Source organism: Lottia gigantea, assembly GCF_000327385.1.
Source record: "Lottia gigantea unplaced genomic scaffold LOTGIsca_2, whole genome shotgun sequence".
NCBI lineage: Eukaryota > Metazoa > Mollusca > Gastropoda > Lottiidae > Lottia > Lottia gigantea.
The window spans coordinates 6,957,875-6,979,195 of NW_008708400.1; the positions used below are offsets into that span (position 1 = coordinate 6,957,875).

Consider the following 21,321-nt stretch of genomic DNA (forward strand, 5'->3'; position numbering starts at 1 on the left):
TTAATTCAAATAATAAAAAACAATTTGCATTTTTTCTAATGAACATAGAATCCATCCCGTAAAAGATTGGGATTGGTATATGCAGTGACAGTTGTGATGTCTTCCTTTGGTGAAGAATTCTTGTTGAACAGTTTGATTTCTTTGCGCTACGCAAAGAAATCAAACTGTTTTGCATATAAATGTTTTGCTTCTTCCAGCAATAAACAGTAGCCGGTCACATCTCCTTGTGTTTTATCGATGTGAATATTTATGTTCACCCCTGTTTTGAAAAGATCTTCTTGATGAGCTGACAGATCGAAACAAAAGATTGGATGATTGAGTGAAAAATCTGTGTATTCAAACTGAGGCGTATTTCCAAACAATTCGCACATGTTTTTATAGTTTCTGTACAATTTGTTGTAATCTTTTTTGGAAGGATCAATTGTCAAAGGTTGATTGGGATAATTATCGTTGTTAAATCTGACTTGAACTTTACGAATGATGGGATCTTGAGTATGGTTCAATGCCACTCTGAAAATGTTGTTGTTGTTTGTCTGAGAGTCTAGCAAGTTTTTGAAACCGACCATTAGATATCTCGCTGGTTTGACGGTGTTGGTGATTGGCCACGTGGTGGATTCTCCCGTTAAAGTCATGCTACCTACCGTGTTACGACGAAGAAAAGCAATTTCGATGTCTTTGGTTAAAGAGTTGAATATTCTCGGAAGGAGTGATTACCGGTATGTAAAGTTGGATATTCGTTATTTCCAATTTTGCGTCAGAGTTGTTTTCACCAAAGAATATCTTTTTGTCGTTGATTTCTCTTTGCAAATGAATTTTATACGGTAAACCTGTGGAAACCTGTGTTCCAAGAGACCAAATAAAGGATACAACTTCCAATTTACGTAATTACCCCATCTGTTGTTCTCGACGACATTGTTGTATTGAAGCGCTCGTTTTTCAAATCCGTGATTTACTCCGCGAGTCACTCTTTCCAGTGTGTTTCTAGCAACTACCCTTATCCTAGCAAGGTCTACGTCATTTGCTACAGTTCTAACCGGTTCTTTTAAAACTTCTCCGTCACCGACATCGGGAATCCATCCCGAAACTGAATCGTAGTTTTTGGGATACAGAACCGTTTTCAACATTGTGTCAAACTCGCCGGGGTGTTTTATGGTCTCGATCGGATTTGAACCAGTTTCCAAAACCATTTCGCTGAATAATGACGGAAAGAAGTTGTTTTCTAAAGTCGTGTTGGTTTGTGGAATTCGATTCTGAGTGGCGTCTTTGATTTTGAAATCGCATCGGAAATGGGCATCGGAAAGCAGCAACCAATTGGACAACGAATTAATTTCAAAGGTGACTCTTCCTCCGTCGTTTATTTGGGTCTTTGTCCCTACCGATGGTGAGATGATTACGTAATCCTCTTTCTTCTTGTTGAACGAATATTGAATCGGATCATACAATTGAAAGATTGGATCCAATCTGTAATTTTTGCTTGCCATTTTTATCCAATGATTTTAAACCCTTTTCCTTGTTTTTCTAGGGCTTGTCGTTCTAGTCTCTTGTTTCTTAGTTCTCTTATTAGCTGTAGTTCTTTAAGTTCGTCAGATTTTTTCACTGCATCGCTTATATTTACTCCTGCTTTTGCCACAGAACCAAGAGCTTGCGCTTCTGAGGAAATGAGGGATTTGTTGTTTGAGAGAAAATTGGCCACTTTGGGGATGAGAGATGTTAGCGCAGAGAAGAAACCGTCTCCTTCGAATTTTTTTTGTTCGTGTTTTAAAATAAAAGACATTTTTAATGCGGTTATTTTTACTGTATTATTATTAGTGATTCTTGTCTGTGGTTTGGAGTAATTTATAATACAGTTTGGGGAGTGTGTTATAATACAGTTTGGGGAGTCTGTTATAATACATTTTAACAGTTGTGTCTTTTCGGATATGATGCATTGAAAAAGCTGCGCATGCGCAGAAGTGAAATGCGTCATATCCGAAAAGACATATACTACTCTTTATTACATTATTAGATAGGTTTGAATATATTATATTAGATAGATTAACTATATTGAATAAGTTTATATTAACTATATTGAATATGTTTATTTTAACTATATTGAATATGTTCATATTAACTATATTGAATATGTTTGTTTTAACTATATTGAATATGTTTATATTAACTATATTGAATATGTTTGTTTTAACTATATTGAATATGTTTATATTAACTATATTGAATATGTTTGAATTAACTATATTGAATATGTTTATATTAACTATATTGAATATGTTTATTTTAACGATATTGAATATGTTTGTATTAACTATAATAATTGAATATATTTGAATTAACTATATTGAATATGTTTGTATTAAGTATATCGAATAGGTTTGAATTAACTATATCGAATAGGTTTGACTTAAAAGTATTAAATATGTTTGAATTAACTATTGAATATGTTTGAATTAACTATTGAATATGTTTGAATTAACTATATTGAATATATTTGAATTAACAATATTAAATAGATTTAACTTAACTATATTAAATATGTTTAAATTAACTATATTGAATATGTTTAAATTAACGATATTGAATAATTTTACTTAACTATATTGAATGTGTTTGAATTAATTATATTGAATATGTTTGAATTAATTATATCAAATATGTTTGAATTGATTGTATTGAATATATAATTGAATTAACTATATTGAATGTGTTTAATTTAACTATTTTGAATATGTTTTAATTAACTGTATTGGATATGTTTAGATTAGTTTTGTTGTTTTTTATGAATAACTTATATTTACTATGTTTGAATTAACCATATTGAATATATTTGAATTAAATATATTGATTATATTTGATTTAACTATATTGAATGTGTTTAATTTAACTATATTGAATTTGTTTGAATTAACTATATTGAATGTGTTTAATTTAACTATATTGAATGAGTTTAATTTAACTATATTGACTATGTTTGAATTAACTATATTGAATGTGTTTAATTTAACTATATTGAATGTGTTTAATTTAACTATATTGAATGTGTTTGAATTAACTATATTGAATGTGTTTAATTTAACTATATTTAATTTGTTTGAATTAACTATATTGAATGTGTTTAATTTAACTATATTGAATGTGTTTGAATTAACTATATTGAATGTGTTTAATTCAACTATATTGAATGTGTTTAATTTAACTATATTGAATGTGTTTAATTTAACTATATTGAATGTGTTTGAATTAACGAAATTGAATGTATTTGATTTAACTATATTGAATGTGTTTTATTTAACTATTTTGAATATGTTTTAATTAACTGTATTGGATATGTTTAAATTAGTTTTGTTATTTTTTTATGAATTGCTTACATTGACTATATTGAATATAATTGAATTAACTGTATTACATATTGTCGTATATTAATGTTGCTTCATCAGTTCTGTCAGTTTTCACATTGAGATCCATATTTCATGTGATTGTCAAAAGACACTTTCCAGAAATAAGATTTTGTCCAGACATCATATTCGGAAGGTTTTCAAAATAACAACTTTATTTCAATAATTTGACATGTAGAAGAGTAAACTGAACGGGTCAACTTGGCACATAATCAAAATGGCCTCAAAATTGGTCAAAATTGAACTCCAAATAGGTCAAAATGGCCGCTGGAAAAAGTCAAAATGATACCAAAATAATATTTTAAATACACTATGAACAACTTAAAGTTAGGTTTCCTTATTTTTTAGTGTCAAATTAAGCATATTTGATTAATTGGTGTTTCTAATGAATTATCGTGTATTCTTAATCATATCATTATGTTTTTATTACAATTAATTTAGTTTTAACCAATCATAAATGTACATGTATGTACAGTCTGGTTAAACATAAAAATACTTTTTGACCTTTCTTGATCGGTCACTTATCGAAATTCTACTGGAAATCCTCTTCTAATTCAGCTTATTATGAATTAATCATGGACAAACTGGTATATTTCCAAGTCATTACAACACCTCTACTCTCTATTCATATAAGTTTTGCAATATGAACAAGTGGTTGACTAGAAAAATACGCCCACTTTCCTGATAAATTTTCAGTATATCAATCTGTGTCAAATCATACCAAAAATCTAATTTGTGCCAAATATAGTTTTTTTAGGCCTAATCAGACACGCAAAATTTAATAAAATTCTGACATAAACTGTCACTTCTATCGCGCTAACAAGACAAATTTTGATGCGTTTTACTAAGTCTAGGGCAACTCAAACTCAAATTCCGTTGATCGAAAAATCGTCAAATTCAATCTTGAATAAGATCTCATCATCTCATAATGATCACACCAAATTTAATTTAAATCGGTGAGAACTGTAGTCTCTATATTGTGTTCACAAACAAATATTGATGCGTTTTCCAGGGCAATAACTCAAAAACCGTTCACCGTAAGATAGCCAAATTCGAACTTGTGCAAGATCTCATTAATATAAATGATCACACCAAATTTCATTAAAATCTGATAAAAACAGTTGTCTCTATAGCATTCACAAGCCAATTGTGGACGGACGGGCGGACCGACGGACGGACCGACGGACGGACCGACCGACGGACCGACGGAGAGGCGCGACGACAATATACGACCACATTATAGTGTGGGCGCATAAAAATACATTCATATACATACATTAGCCTACATACTAATTATTCACCTTACTCGCACAAATATTATTTACCTAATTTCATGCGACAAATGTCATTTACAATACGTAGGCGAAACTAAAAACTCTTTGAGAGAAAGAATTAACGGCCATCGTTTCGACATCTCCCATCATCTGGATAAACCTATTGGGAACCATTTCAACTCTCTCAACCATTCCCTCACAGATATGAAGGTGGCGCCCATTGAAAAGGTCATCGCAGAAGAAGACACCAACCCTAAAAGTTCAAGACTACAGGGAGTGTTTTGGGATAAATCAACTAAAAACTATTTCACCCTGTGGACTAAATATACAGTTTGATTCTCAAAAAATCCCATTTGTTGCTCCATTCAATAACATTTCTTGGCAAGCATCCCGAATTATCAAAAGATACTACACAGAGTTACAAAATAAATTTCCCACTATTTTTTACAAAAAATTAGTCATAGCTTATTCGAAAAATAAAAATCTACAGGATATAGTTGTTCGTGGTCGACTTGACCCCACCGATGATGTAGAGTGATCTTACAGAATTAAATATTCCCATTTTATTAACTAACTTTGTACTTTATAGTATATAATAGTCTAAAACAATTTACTTTCTATACCTGCAGCCATTAATCGCTTTTCTACAGTATTCCAGAAAATTTGAAGCAGTCAGAGTTTTTATGATTCTGTATTTTCCACAGACAATTGTCCCAATAATGTTATTTCCGTAAATGTAGATTATAAGTATTATGAATTTCTTTATTAGGTCCAAGAAGGTCTATATGATAACCGTTATGATCTTCTTTGATTTAGTTCATTGCATATTAGCATCACAATTATTGTAAACATAACTTTAACCCTGTGCCAGTGCCTTATATTGAATAGTAACTTGTTACTCTTCAATCACCCTAATCTCTGCTCATTATCACACTTAATCACTTTTAACCCGCCAATGTACTTCCTTAACCAGTTACAAGAGACGCATCTGTTGGCAACCCTTAACAAGAACTTAGAATCTTCTTCGCTTGCAGCTCGACCCATCAGTGGGTGACTCAGTGGGTTAGACGCTTGCTCGCTAACCTCGAGATGATACCTACGGACTTTTAACCCGGTTTCCGCCTGTCAGTGATGTAGGTAAGATGGGCCGACGTGAAAAAAGCGTCTAGTTGTTCGAATGGGACAATAAACCGAGGCCCCGTGTGATACAGGCTATGCAAGTTAAAGATCCCTCGACAATTGGAAATCGAAAACAGCAGGCTAATGCCACTGTCCTGGCAAAATTTCTCTAATTGTTCCCTGCATGGCGTTGCCCGTCTTCATTAGCCCACAGAAGAAAAGTGCAGAAAAGTAGGACGTAAAACTCCATTCATTTCATTTCGACCCATCAGACCGAAGTAGGTGGGCATTTTGACCAATGATTTTTGTTAAAATCAACGAGTAATTGTAGGGGCCAATTTGACTAATACTGACTTTTGGGACGGTTTTGAATTGACTATAGCCCGACTGAACAGTGAACACCTCTGAAAGTATCCTTCGTCACAAAATTTATTCCATGGTCGATATATCCGAAAATATGCCCATGTTCGAACATTAACAAATGTGAATCTGCATGATTCGCTTTAGAGTGACTTTTGTCATTTAGAAAACAGACAGTTAATATTTGTGACAAATGATCCGGGTTTAAGTGGTCCCACTTGAATAACAGAGTTACACTAACAAAGCAGACCATTGTGGTCTTTAGCTATATCATGTCACGTGAGATCACTGTCACATGATCGATGAATCAAGCAAAATGGCGGCGTAATAAAATAAACAAAATGTGCATGTGGAAGAAAATTGCTTAAATTTGATAATCTTTCCGTGATAGTTCGAAGGAATCGAAATGGAGGAACGGAGGAGGCTTCTTCCTCGCTCAAAGAGCAATAATCAGTCTCCTACTCATGCTCAATATCAAGGACAGTTGACGTTTTGGAAGATGCAAATCGCTTGTGGAATTATTTTGTTTACTGTGATTTTAGAACGGTTGGCTTTCTATGGTCTGAGTGGAAATCTTGTCTTATTTTTAAACACAAAACCTTATGTATGGATGTCTTACAACGCCCTAACTGCTATGTTCTATTTTTTTGGAATTTCCTACATTAGCCCACTATTTGGGGGTTGGCTGGCAGATTCTATCGTGGGACGTTTTAAAGCTATTCTAGTTGCTTTTCTTATATATGGAGCTGGCTATGCAATGCTACCCTTTTTAGCTCCTGTTAGTGATGACATTATTTCTACTACAGAACCTTTACCAGAGATGTGTTTAGTACACCATGATTACAATGCATCATATAACTCCACTCCACTTGATATTACCTCAAGCACAACATATAATTCTTTCGAAGAAAACTGTGCTTGGTTGATATATATTGTGTTAACTGTGATAGCTATAGGAGCTGGCTCAGTGAAGGCCAACATTGCACCTTTTGGGGCAGATCAAGTAAGTTACAGTTAATATCAAGCTTACGGTACTTCAGAAATTTTAATAATTTTTTCTAAATCCTTACTTTCTTGTGATTTTCTTATAAGTTTTCCATCCATTTTTTTTTCATTACAAAGAATTTATCCTGACTAAATAGAGCGATATGTTATGCTGCACTGCAAAGGTTTTAACCCCCAAAAAGTATCAAAATGAGATGATTATCCTTGGATTGAAAACCCTGATTTATGCTTACAGATTCTAGGTAAGCTTATTTATTTTAACCACCAACTATTAACTGAAGAATTTATAAATAATTCCAGGTACAAGGTGGTGATCAACAGAATATGTTGGTTTTCTTCAACTGGTTTTACTGGTGTGTCAATTTTGGAGCTTTCATTGGGCTGGGAATTATAACCTATGTTGAACAGCAATTTTACTTCTTCTATGGCTTTATATCTGCTGGTTCTGCTCTGGGGTTTGGTGTTGTACTGTTTATTTTAGGTAAGTTTAATAACAAATGCCGCTCCAGGAGGTATTTTTTGACAAGTATACTACCTCTAAATTGAAATTTTAAACTTGGTTAGAATGAGGCCTTTTTTCATCAGTGGTCTTACCTGGTGTCATAACTATACAAAAGAATATCTCTATAATCCAATAAATCCATAAAATTAAGAAATAATTCATTAAACTAGGCAATTTTGAAACATGCTTAACTTTTAGTTTAATGAATATATCGTCTAATATAGAGATTCTATTCTTTTAGGTTTAATTTTTAGCCTACAAAGCCTATACAAAGGTTTTTACGTTTTTTAACAAAATATGCAAAATATTTTTAAATGCAGTTGTTAATAACTGGATGTCAGAAAGATTATGATCTAGGAGTAACAACAGTCGAAACTTCATGCTTTTTTTTAATTGTAAGGTAACTGCAATTCAGCTGTATCAGTATATTATGAAGATTATGTAAATTAAGTGGTGAATTCAACATGGAATTTATATTCTCTACTCTATTTAACTATATTTTCTTTACATATTCAAAAGCATTGAGCAATAGCAACTGTCATTTGGAAACTACTAAAAGAAACGAAAATCCTGTAAATCCATGAATTGAAAGCTTTTCCTCATTCTACTTTCTGTAGGTGGTTTTGTTTTTATCAAGAAACCTGCATCTGGTAGTGTTCTATCTAATATATTCAGAATATTGAAAGAAGCCTGTCGCAGCAAAAGAAGAAGTCAGAAAATGTCCAAAAGAGATCAAAGGTATATTGCCTTGAAGTTCATTTTTTTTTTTAATGACATTTGCAAAATAAATGACTTTTCAGAGAACAAATTCAATATGTAGAGCTCTAAAAATAGCATTGATAATGGTTTTTTGGAATTATAGGGAACTGTAACTTATAACTTATACAGAAACTCTGTGTCTTCTTAACTATTATATCAAATATATTTTAATTATTGTATCATCAAAAATCTCTGATTGGTTTGTCAGTACATGACTAGTTAATGTACGGTATGTATAGCGGATTGCAGTCTAATTGTTTTCTGTGATGTATACTGAACAACTTTCTAAAGTAAACAAGATAGGTTTCCTCAACTCTGTTATGTATATATATAAGCGATATTTTACTTTAATTCCCTATATCAAATTTTCCATTCCAATCGTTTTGGGCTTATAGTATTTCCAAAAAAGCTTGACGTAATAATAACTTGAATGGTACAAATAGAAACAATATTAAATGTAAAAATACAGTAAAAGCGTCTTGAAAACCTCTTATGTGGCCTTTAGTATTGAATTTGTTTGTGAGCAATTTGAATTGTTTCATTGAAAGCTATTTGATTGGTTTATTATGAATAAATTTCATTAAAGATATTTGACTATTTTATGAATATTTTCAGGTATATAGTTGATCAAGCAGATAGCTTGGATGAGAATTTGAGTTTTCTGGACTATGCCAAACTTCGACATGGTGGTATATTCCATGAATCTATAGTAGATGATGTTAGAGAACTGAAAAAGATACTGTGTGTTTTTCTTACATTGATTCCATATTGGATAGTGTTTTTCCAGGTAAGTTCTTTTGTTGATTAAGGGACTTGTTCGCCATTAGTTTGACCAATCGTCGTTAGTCTAATCAGTAATAGTGTTCAAAGCCCACTATCAATATCCATGTGTCTCCAGAATTATCTGTATTAGGAAGTTAAGAAGACAACTCATCTTTTCTTAAGAGTCTGTCATATATACAAAAGACATAATATAGCAATAGAAAGAGAAATTCCTAGTTTGAGATATTTTTAAAGGAATTATGCAATTTTCCTACATTTCTAGTACTTTTGAAGACTATATACATATGAAATTAATGCAACATAGCTGATACATTAAAGTTATTGTCTCCTATCTACAAGGATTTGTCTAACAGTTAACCTGTACAAGATGTATAGAAGATGATATAATGACAAGACCCAAATCAACCACTAAAATGACAAACGAAAAATTTAAACGAAATAATTATTTCGCTTAAATGAACAATTAATTCGTTTAAACGAAATACTTAAATGTTTTATAAAAGTACGGAAAATTGCACCTAAGGGGCTCTGTAAAAACCTGTCCTTTTAAAATATACCAGTTGTATTGATCACAAGTAGCCAGAAGTGGAAGGCGACAGTGAGCAACTGATAGAGGGAGTAGGTGGCATGTGGTAGTATTGCTGCTATTGATTTACATTTATCATTTTATCATCTTCTATACATCTTGTACACGTAAACTGTTAGATAAATCCTTGCAGATAGGAGACAATTACTTAATGCATCAGCTATGTTGCACTATACTTAATTTCAGTCTGTCAATTGGCATTGTTATGATCAATGCTCAAAATCATTTGGACCAAAAATGTTCTAGAGGTCACTGTAACAACTAAAACTGTATCACTTTTCAGAATTAAAGTCTGACTTCCTGTTCTCTAGCCATTAAACAAAACCTACTGTGGTCACCCTACAGGTTGCTATTGATATTCTTATGCTTGATGCTCAAAATCAAAATGACCAATAACGTTATAATTGTTTCTTGTTATTGTAGATGCAGACAACTTTTCTATTACAAGGTTTACATATGAGATTAATGTTTAAAGATATAGGTAATGATGAGGTCCACAACAACACTGGTGGAGGAGGAAAAAGTGATAATGCTACTTTAATTACTGCTAAACCTCAGGTATTTTCAGATCACATACATTGCTGATAATCGCAGGTCAAAATACAGGCAAAGAAACATCATTTTCAAACGAATTTTTCTATTCGTGGAATATATATCTTGTTTTGTGATTTTTTACCATTAAGTTGTTGGTACATCTATTGTGTTTCTGGCTGTGCAATTTAGTGATTGTTATTGACATTGTTTTGGAATTTGGATTATTCATTGTTATTGCATTCTGCTAAAATAGTTACTTTTCACATTTGTAAATTTGTAAGTTAGTTTATATTGAACTTTTTTATATCATCTGTTGGGTTTGTTTGGTGTGTCAAAATTACTGTTAAATAAAATTTTGTATTACAGATAGTAGCAGCTTGGTTGTCTCTAGCTGATGCCATGATCTTGATACTGATGTTACCATTATTTGATAGAGTTATCTACCCTCGATTAGCTAAAGCTGGTCGGCCATTTACAATGACTAAGCGTATTTATGTAGGAATGATTTTTGCCATGGCATCAATGGTTGTTGCTGGTGTTGTGGAGCACTTTCGATTAAAAAGTTTTTGGCCACATAATGATGAGCCATGTAAAAATAATTCTGTAATGCAACTGATAGGTTTGTACAATTTATTTTTGTAATCAGCCATGAAGGGAGTCTCGGGAATTTTCAACCCATTTGCAGACGACAGGCAAACTGTCTGAGCTGTCATTTGTGGGCACTTGCTCATAGTTTAAAAGTGAATTTGAATGTAAGCTTCCAAATAGTTCTGATAGTCTCAAAATTACTTTGCATTGATAACAATAGCATGGTACAATGATACCACATAGGTGGGATCATCTGAGGAGGCTATATAGCCAAACCTCAAGTCGAGTATCAGCAAACATGTGTACAGGTCAAGAAAAAAAATCTTGAGATTTGCCTTGAAAAATCTGGAGATTTGGTGAAAAGTCGGGAGATTTTTGCACAATCTTGCACAATCATTATGACAGTTGTAAATTTTTAAAGTTGCTCTTTCATTATGACACTTGTTAATTTCAGGTGAAAATGAATATCAAGCTGCTGATTTGTCAATATTTTGGCAAATTCCTCAATATGCTCTGGTTGGATTGAGTGAAGTCTTTACTAGTGTAGCAGGTAACAGATTTTGTTGTTAGCAAAAGTCACAAATGGAACAGTTACCATAAGTATCCAGAATTAATCATGAAGGCATGAAAATTCTACTGAATCTGATTTGATTTAATATTATCCAAAACAATTACTAAACAGATTGATCTGACTCTGATCAGACATGACCAGCAAATACAGTTCTACTCCAATTCTGAAGTAAAATGGTTAAGATATAGTTGTTACTTGCATGATAATAAAGAACTGTATAAATTGAGTTCTTGATCTGTAAATTGTAATCATAGGTCTTAATTTCAAAGCTCAAATGAATCTAACCTTTTACATGTATTAATTATGTATACTGACTTGAACTCATCTCCTGTAATTGAATCTGTTCTAAACACAATCCTCAGCTGGTTATGGAAATGGGTGTTAACTTTTCTATATTGAAAGGAAAGTACAGTGACTGAACCGAAGCAAAAAGTTGAAAATGAGAATACTCTACAATACGAAGACTGTCATCTCATACCAAAGTCTTTCTCCCTTTATTGACAGAGTCTAAGATCTAATCTTATATAATTTCAGGATTACAATTTGCAGTGTCTATGGCACCAAAATCTATGAAGAGTATAATCATGGGTTTGTTTTATTTTATGTGTGGAATTGGAAGTTTCATTGGAACTGGACTAATCAGTGGGTTAAATTCATACAGAATATGGTTTGTTGATGGTAACGATCATGGCGATATTAACTGCCGTTTGCCATGTTCAAAGAAAGAACCGTATTTTGTGAATAACAAATCTTGTCACTTAGACTACTACTTCTTCTTATTAGCTGGTGTAGAACTGATTGGACTTATTTTATTTCTTATTGTGTCAAAAGTTTTTCATTTGGATCAAGATCAGCATAATCAAATGCCTTTGCAACTTCCAGCAGGAGAAAGAAACTCTCGAAGTGGCGTGGTTCATTCAATACAACGCTCAATTTCTAATGTGGATTAAATGGTGAACTTAATATTGGCTTATCATCGGTCTGTTATAACATGGGAAATATATAAAATATTAAATTATACATATCTAATAACATGTTAGCTCAACTTGCCTCAAGTTTTATTAAATAATCAAATTAAAGACAAGAAAGAAGCATTCCTATTTCACAACAATAGAAATTTTGTTTCAAGGGCTCCCTATACCAGATGGTCCTTGACCAAATATACCTGTGATAAAAATCATAACAGCAAACTATCCGCTCTCTTATTGAAGAAACATTTACAAGTGTCTTACTGTGAAACTGGGGATAAAATTGAAATTAATATTAAGACTTGCAGTGATATGTAGCTCACTTGCAATATGAAAATGTGGCTTGTTATTGCAGCAAAGATTTTATTCTTCCTGAAACATCAGATAGCACCTTGGTCTACGTTCCAAACCAAGAAGTTGGGTTTATGCAAATTTGTTGTGTTATTTATAGGATTGTTTAATTATGTTCTGTTACATTTTTCAACATTCATAGTTAATAGAGTGTAGTCTGTGGAAATCTGTTGTTAGTGGATAAATGTATCAAATACAAGCAAGCAAGTGAATATATGATATATAGCCAATTGTTTATATTTATATTTTACTGAGATAAGCTCATATAAAGTAGTATATTAGAAGAACCAAATGATTTAAAATCTATTTTTTTATAATTCTATATATAACGGAACCATTCCATTTATTGTGAAACTTTTTCCTATGTCAAACCGAATCATATATTGTATATAGACTATGTGGAGATGCTCATCATTTATTACTTTTGTAGTACACTTTTACACTCTAATGTATATCATGCCATATAAAATAAACTAATTGGTGATTTTTTATTATTTTAAAATAATTTTATTAAGTGCTATCTCCCAATGTCCAATAATGTATTAATCAATATTATTATTAAATGATTTCATTAATGTCAATAAAAGAAGTTATCCTTTTTTATACGCCCACATGAATATCATTGGAATTGATAAGATCTCGGACAACTTCTAACTTGATGCATTTTCGATGAACGGTTTTTGTTTTATTGCCCTTGACTTTGTTAAAACGCGTCGAAATTTGTTGAAAATAGTTTGTGAGCAGGATTGAAGCTACAGTTTTCATCCGATTCTGATGAAACTTGGCATAATCATTGGAATTGATAAGATATTGGACAAGTTTTAACTTGAGGCATTTGCGATGAATGGATTTTGAGTTATTGCCCTTGAATTTGTTAAAACGCGTCGAAATTTGTTAAAAATAGTTCGTGAGCAGGATTGAAGCTACAGTTTTCAACAGATTCTGATGAAACTTGGTGTGATCATTGGAATTGATAAGATCTCGGACAAGTTCTAACTTGAAGCATTTTCGATGAATGGTTTTTTGAGTTATTGCCCTTGACTTTGTAAACACGTGTAAAAAGTTGTTTTTTGCCCTTGATTAGAGCTGTGTGATTTAATTGTTTGTTGTATTTGGGTTATTGATATTGATATTAAAAAATTTTGTGGAATTACTCAGTATAAATAACTGGAATATATATATGTAATTGAATTCAAACTAATAAAATTTCTTCAATATGAGAAAATTCGTACTTTAGTCACTAAAGACTGTTTTATCATTTCTGACAGCTGCCAGTGGGCGTATGTTACCTTGCCTCGCAAGCTATCTTTCCATTCTGTTATAACAATTCTAAAACAGTTTCAAGATATTCCACCATGAGATGCATGTTTTTGGTGGTTTTTTTTAAAGGTACAGGCATTGGCAGATCCAAAGGGGAAAGGGGGGGCAGCCCCCAAAGGAGGTTTTTTCGGGCAGAAATCTCATAACTAGGTTAGAAATTCAAACAATCTCAGTTATTTTGGACGTAAACCTGTCTCCGCCACTGAGTACAGGTACGCCATTTCTTTTGACCAATCATAATTTATCCTAAGAAACGGGAATTGTTTAGCTAAGCAAAACAGTCGTAGTGTTCATGGCTCACCGTCAAAATTTGAGTCTTCAAATCCATGTGTGTCTACAATTATCTGCGTTTGAAAGTTAAAAAGAAGAGTCATCTTTTTGAGACACTGCAATATATAGAAAAGACATCTTTACAAATAGGAAAAGAAATTACTAATTTGAGATAATTTTGAATGAATTATGCGATTTTCGTACTATTTACATATATTCAAGACTCAAATGTGTTTGTGGGTTTTTGTTACCTTAAACTATGTTTGGGGTTCAATCTGATTAACTCTAATATGTGTTTGTGGGTTCACTCTAAACTGTGTTTGAAGGTTCACTTTAAAATGTGTTTGTGGGTTCTCTCTAAATTGTTTGAAGTTCACTCTAAACTGTGTTAGAAGGTTCACTGGAAGCTGTTTTTGTGGGTGCATTCAATCTAATTTAAACTATTCTCTTTTCAAAATAGAAGAATTCAAAAACGTTCTTTGAAATTAAGAATTTTTTTTAAATTACATGGTAGAGATGATCAGACGTTATCAATATGATTTTCATAATCAGAATGTACTTTTTATCCTCTTTAAAAATATATGTGAAATGGCTTAAATACAAGTACAAGGTACTGAAAGATTATATTGATCATTTTAAGAAGCCGAGACGAAATAAACACTATAAAATGTGAATCAAAACGTTTTAAAGAGATTTTCATGTAAAATCAGTGAGTTGTTAAACAAATTACTTTGATTATGTAATTATTTTTTGAAACATACAATATCAATCATAAATATTAAGATATCAAAGCAATCGCCTCAAAAATGGTATAAAAATGGAAAAATCCATTCAAGTCTATTGCGAACCCAACAATGATTCCACTTCTATAGTCGGGTTTTCCAGACACCAAAAAGAAATTTGGTTCACGTTAAACTGTGTTTGCAGATTTGCTCTAAAATGTGTTAGTGGGTTTAATTTAAAGTGTATTTGTGGGTTCACTTTAAACTGTGTAGGTTTTAACCTTTTGTGGCAGTGAATAGTGAGTTGGATTGTCGCCTGCTATGCGATTAGGTGTAGTGGGTGTGACAGTTGTGTTAGAAGGACACCATTTTTTAGGGACCACACTAAAGTTTTATTACGTAATCTCATTGGTTGATATTGTCACATGATTACAACAGGTCACATGACAATTTTAAAGAATAATTATTAAAGGTACAATCTGCTTCCGAGAGTCGTCCCTGTGTCGGCTTTTACCCGAAATATCTAATCTTTGTTTGTGGTTAGATTTACTCTTTAATATGTTTGCGCTTTCACTCTCAACTGTGTGTGTGTAGACTTACTCTAAACTGTCGTAGACAGTATAAGATTTATATCATTATAAGGAAGGAAACACATTATTAGTGTTTGGTGGTCATTTTGGACGCCATCTTGAATTGAAACCCAATTTACTCTTTAATATGTTTGCGCTTTCACTCTCAACCGCGTGTGTGTAGATTTACTCTAAACTGTCGTAGACTTTCCTACATCGTATCACGAATACAATTAACAAAGTATGACGAATGGGGGCTTTTATCGGACACGATGACTTTCCTGCTACTGTACTTTGGAGATAATATTCGAATAAAGTCGAATAAAAGAAAAAGCAAAACTGCTGTATTAATCATTTAATCTACGTGCATATTTATTTCAAAACGTTTCAAAAAAGATCACAATCATCGTCTCCAACGGAATAGCTCATATTTTCAATATTGCCTAGTCTTTCATGTTATATATATTTTTAAATATTATTTCTTATTATATTTGTTTTCTCACAAAATATTCTTTATGTCGACATGTTTCATTACACAATTTTCCATATTATAGTGAATAATATATACTGTATACATGTATAAGATTTATATCATTATAAGGAAGGAAACACATCCGAGAAAGTTAGAGATAGATGGACTTTAGTTCCAGGCCCCCGTTTCACTAAGGTACGTAAGTATAAATTTTTATGTAAGTATATTATGTAGGTTGAATTTGCATTTCATTAAAAGGTGTTACTTTCTATGATAGTTAATCAAGTATGTAATTTGATAGTTAGATCTGCTTGTTGGCTTGTTAACATGTGAAGAATACAATCTTTAAATAGGTAAATACTTGGTTTGTAATTAGAGAAGCGTGTTGGTTTGGTAGTGCATTTTATGGTGAAGATAGATCCTATATTCCAGAGCCCCGTTTCTACAAAATTCTTACGACGTAACTTACACGTTAAGTGAAGAAAAACGCTACTTTTAACGTTCGTTTATATAACGTTTAACCTCGTATGTTAATCAACGATATTTTGAGAAACGGGGTCCAGGAGCGCAGTGACCATTTTAGAATTTGGCATATAAATCATTCATAAAACACAAAATATGTGGTGATTCCATTAAATTCCGGGTCTTAGAAAGCATATATTTAGACACTTCATTTGTAATTGTGTCACATATGTTAGCGAAAATACCACATTAGTAGTGTTTGGTGGCCATTTTGGACGCCATCTTGAGTTGAAACCCAATTTTTTTAAAAACCCTATGAGCCCCACTCTCAATATCAACAAAAAAATATACGAATCGTTATTTCATAACAAATATGCCAACATTATAATTACTGATTCCTCAGACAGGAAATTTTGCGGCTGGTAGACAAGCCTAGGCCTATTTCCATAACAACATCAAGAAAAGATGTCTCAAGCCAAATTTGACAACAGATACAGAACAGAATAAAAAAAAAGTAATTTTGTATAAAAATATTTACAAATATAAATGAAGTGTCTGCTAAAAAATATTTCGATTATTAGATTACAGTAAAGGTGTTTACCGCGTGAAGTCTAGCGAAAGCTATGCGATGGCACAACAATAGGGTGTTTGTTACTTAGAAAATAAGGCAACCAAACAGATGAATACACTGTGCCGTGACTCGTGATAGCCTTTCAAGTCAATTCTGTTGATCGATTGATTGCCTTTTCCTTGAAAGGAAAGGCTTCTGTCTGGGCTATAGTTAAACGTATATGAAAGCTTTTCCCAAGGTATCTAAATAACTGAAGGTTAAAACAGCAGTGGCGGCGCCAACCTCCAAGAACAGGGGGAAGGCCTACAATTAGGGGGCGGACTGCATGTGGAAAACTGTTGGTTGAGATTCGAAATGCAAAGTCTCCTAAAAATTGACTGGAAAGATTGCCAGAAAAACATTGAAAATAGAATTGATTTGGAGTATTCTGACACATATTTGGATGCAAGATAGTCTAAAAATCAAATTGTATAGAAATAAAGTGGAGATCAAAATTATTTGTCTGATTGACTATGTACCCCCCTCAGGCGTCGTCATTGGAATGAAGACTTACGACTATGAGCTTAGAAACAGATGGAAAAAAAATAATCATGAAATAACAAAACAATAGAGTTAGTATAACCCTATTGTTTGATTTCTATGAGGAAAAATAAAACCATCAAATAATTATATTTTTAACTCATTGAAGTGTAGGTTTAAGTATACGGAGTTTGTTTTTAAAGGAATTCCCGAAGATGCGAAGAGTGTTTTCCATTAAGTATTTGTATTATTCCATTAGTGATGTTTATTATCAAGTAACTTGAACAAACTCAGAAATGACATACATAAGTTTCCACCCGATTTAGTTTTTGATAGAAACATATTAATAGGAGATTTGCTTGGGGTACCAGTGTAAAATTTAACTGAAATCTATTCTCAAGGGGCATTCGCTTTATATTTGTTTTGAAAAACTTATGGAATTAAAATTAAGTGATGGGATTTTTTTATTTTATTCTTTGATAAACTTATATAACGGTCAAACATTTCAGTACCTAATTCCTCCTATCAGAATAAGGAGTAATCTGTTCTTGAGAATATAGCATTCCCACATAATAAATATGGATCTGATATTTGTTAATTCTATATTAAAGGGGCAGATTCATCCGTTTTACCAATCGAACTTTAGTCTCAGAAACGGGATGGGTTTTTAACTAAGCTGATCAGTAATAGTGTTCACAGCTCACCGTCGATATCTGAGCCTTCAAATCGATGTCATTTATACAAAGACATAATATATAGAAATAATGAAATTACTAGTCACAGGTATAATAGCAGGGAATATGCGATTTTCGTGCAATTCCAGTGCTTCTGGAGACGATTAACATAAATTCAGTTTCCCAAATCAACCTCCGAAAATGGCAACATTGGCCAAAGTATACAAGCCTCCCTTCCTCGATATCAAAATAAAAATGTAACTCTGTAAATTGGCACCTTTCCTCTCTGGGACATCAGCTTTAAAGGGACAGTATGCAAAATTTAGAAAGTTTACGTAAACTCTTCAAATAGTTTTTGCGTTAAAAATTTGTTATCTCTTTTATTTCAAGTTAAGGGACACGTTTCTCCAGATTTAGGTGCATAGCTTTGAGCAAAGAAAATGCCCCTTTAAATTTGAACGTGCCTGTGAGAATTGAAATACATCGTTCAAATAAGATTAACTGTGTATTGTTTTGATCGGAAATGCTCCCTATTGTTTCCAGTTGCAAGGTACTACTAAGTAATCCATTAATAATGTGGTTTTATTTTTTAACATCTATTATAGTTCAGTGGTTTCCTTTGTCAATTTGAAAAATGCTTCAAGGTTTATTGTTTTAAAATTAAACAGAATGATTTTTTTCTTTATATTTCAGAAATTTATATTCAAAATGTTTACAGAAAGGTTTCGTGGATTTTTTTTTTTTTAAACGGAGTAAATGTATATTGTTCAGAAGATATTATGATAAAAGAGTTTCTATGCATTGCTTGTAGGCCTACTTGTGTGCCATTCATTCGTGTATAAACTCTCTTCAGAAAAACAGCTACATACGGGCTGGTTTTTATCGGGTGAGTGTTTGGTTATTTATTTATGAATCAAATGTGATTTGGAATAAGTATTTACCTGTTAGCCGCTGACTGTTATTTTTGTGATACGGTGTTTTTGGAAAGACTGTGGTAACATTTTTGTTTTTGGGTTTTTCTATTTTTTTGTTTGCCAATAACTGTTGATTTCTATAAAGGTTTGGGCAAATTAATGTACAATCGCTACAAATTTCGTCTTACAACTGATTTTTAAATTGTAAAGACGTTGTCTGTTGAATGAGCAACACTTAAGACAAATGTTTTGTGAAATTACCTTGCAAACACTGTAGTTCTAATTTTGATATGAAAATGTGTCGTGTTATTTATCTGTGTGTATTTTCTGTGATGCTGTGTTTTGGACACGGTGTGATTGGTTTAATTCTAACACTCACCGAATATAACAAATACACACATTTCACCGCTGTATCAGAAACATCCTGGGTATTTTTTGTTAAAAGTAGCAACAGTGCCAAATTTGGATTATTCCAGGGTGCAACTAGAGAAACCATTGTCTATGAAACTGTTTTCGGTGCAGGTCAAAATTCATATTCAGTTTTAAGAAACAATGTTAACTCAGGCACTGTGAAGACTAAAAGTGGAGCAGTATTAGATCCGCAAGCTTTTGTTCCATTTTGGGTTGATTGGAGTAGACCAACGATATCCGTCGGTAAAGGAACAGTACCGGGTGTGGATGAAATTTTACATCACACAAACGCAACTCGAGCACCGATAAATTATTTCGCCATATCTACATGGAATAAACCCAGCCAATGGATGTTACAATCGTCGTGCAGCATCAGATAATTAGCCGCTTTCGTGAGTGTTGTGTATATAAATCTGGTTCCAATCTAGCACCTTATTGACTTGATATTTTGATATATATGTGCCTCATCTGATATGTAATGAATAGAACGAATTCGAGTGCATTCTGCTGGAGACTGACTTACATACATGTAAGTGAAGTATATGCTTTTAACATTGCGACGGGAATAGTTAATAGCTTTAGAGCAATAACGCAGAATATTTTAATGCTTATAATATAATGTATATTATTTTTTGAATGTTATGTATATTGAGACTTAAGATCTGAATATATCTTGATAAATTTATAAGTTTATATCCATGTCGCAGAAAGGTCCATGACCTATGTTAAACAAACTAAACATCCGTACTTAGCTCTATTTCTATTTACATGGACAAATGTTTGTCTCTCATAAAGTTATTAAAGTATTTTGTAATAAAATTGTGCGTCTTGTTATAAAAACATTTTCCATAATATTTTGTTTGGAAGAATCTAATTGGTCGAGAGGTAAACTCCCTGCCTGTCAAAATTAATGACAAGAATATATGATTGTGTAAGCAACGGTAGGATAATGACAATACACTAACTAACTAACTGTTCGCTAATCGAACATGATATTAAATATGCATTTTGGCTTTTTATTCATATATTCGCATTATAATTTGCGTTCTAAACGCTTATATGTTAAGTCTATTTGTACATTTTTATTGATCTATTTTATTTAATTATTGATTGTTATTATTATGTTCAATGATGCATTTTAGATGATTATATGACTGTATCTGCACCACTGAGCTGCTATTCTAGCAGGATAGTTGGGGCATTATAAATGCAATAAATTATTATTATTAATTATTATTATTATTATAATTGAAGAATTGATTACTGAAATCGACGGGCCTTGCATTCACGTTATTTTCATATCCTTCTTGTATATCAAAAATTGACATCAAGGCATGTTAAACATTTTAAAAAGTGAAATGAAAAAGCTTCTTAATTATTTTTAAAATATATTTGTATTAACACATTTTTGAAAATGTGCAGTGTGAAGTTAAATTTCGCTCGTTTCTGGCTACGCATCTTGAATTGATCGTTACGATGTCAAATTTTCCCTACTCTGAAGAGTGAAATATTTTCAACCTCTCCCTCAGAATCCAAACAGTATAGACGCCATTGGCCTAGGCTTCCACAGTTGACGTCGGAAGTTTATTAAATATTCCCAACCTGGTGTAAATAGAACCGCGTGATGG

The 21,321-nt window shown here is 32.3% G+C and overlaps 1 protein-coding gene across 1 annotated transcript; it reads left to right on the top strand.

The window, feature by feature from the left end:
- Positions 1-6,641: 6,641 nt before the first annotated feature.
- LOTGIDRAFT_103713 (hypothetical protein) lies at positions 6,642-12,420 on the top strand (the record flags this gene model as incomplete). Its single annotated transcript, XM_009053566.1, has 8 exons — positions 6,642-7,145; positions 7,448-7,628; positions 8,267-8,402; positions 9,048-9,195; positions 10,201-10,285; positions 10,682-10,930; positions 11,354-11,449; positions 12,005-12,420. 8 exons carry the CDS (start codon positions 6,642-6,644, stop codon positions 12,418-12,420), a joined length of 1,815 nt encoding a protein of 604 aa, XP_009051814.1.
- Between the last annotated feature and the right edge of the window lie 8,901 nt (positions 12,421-21,321).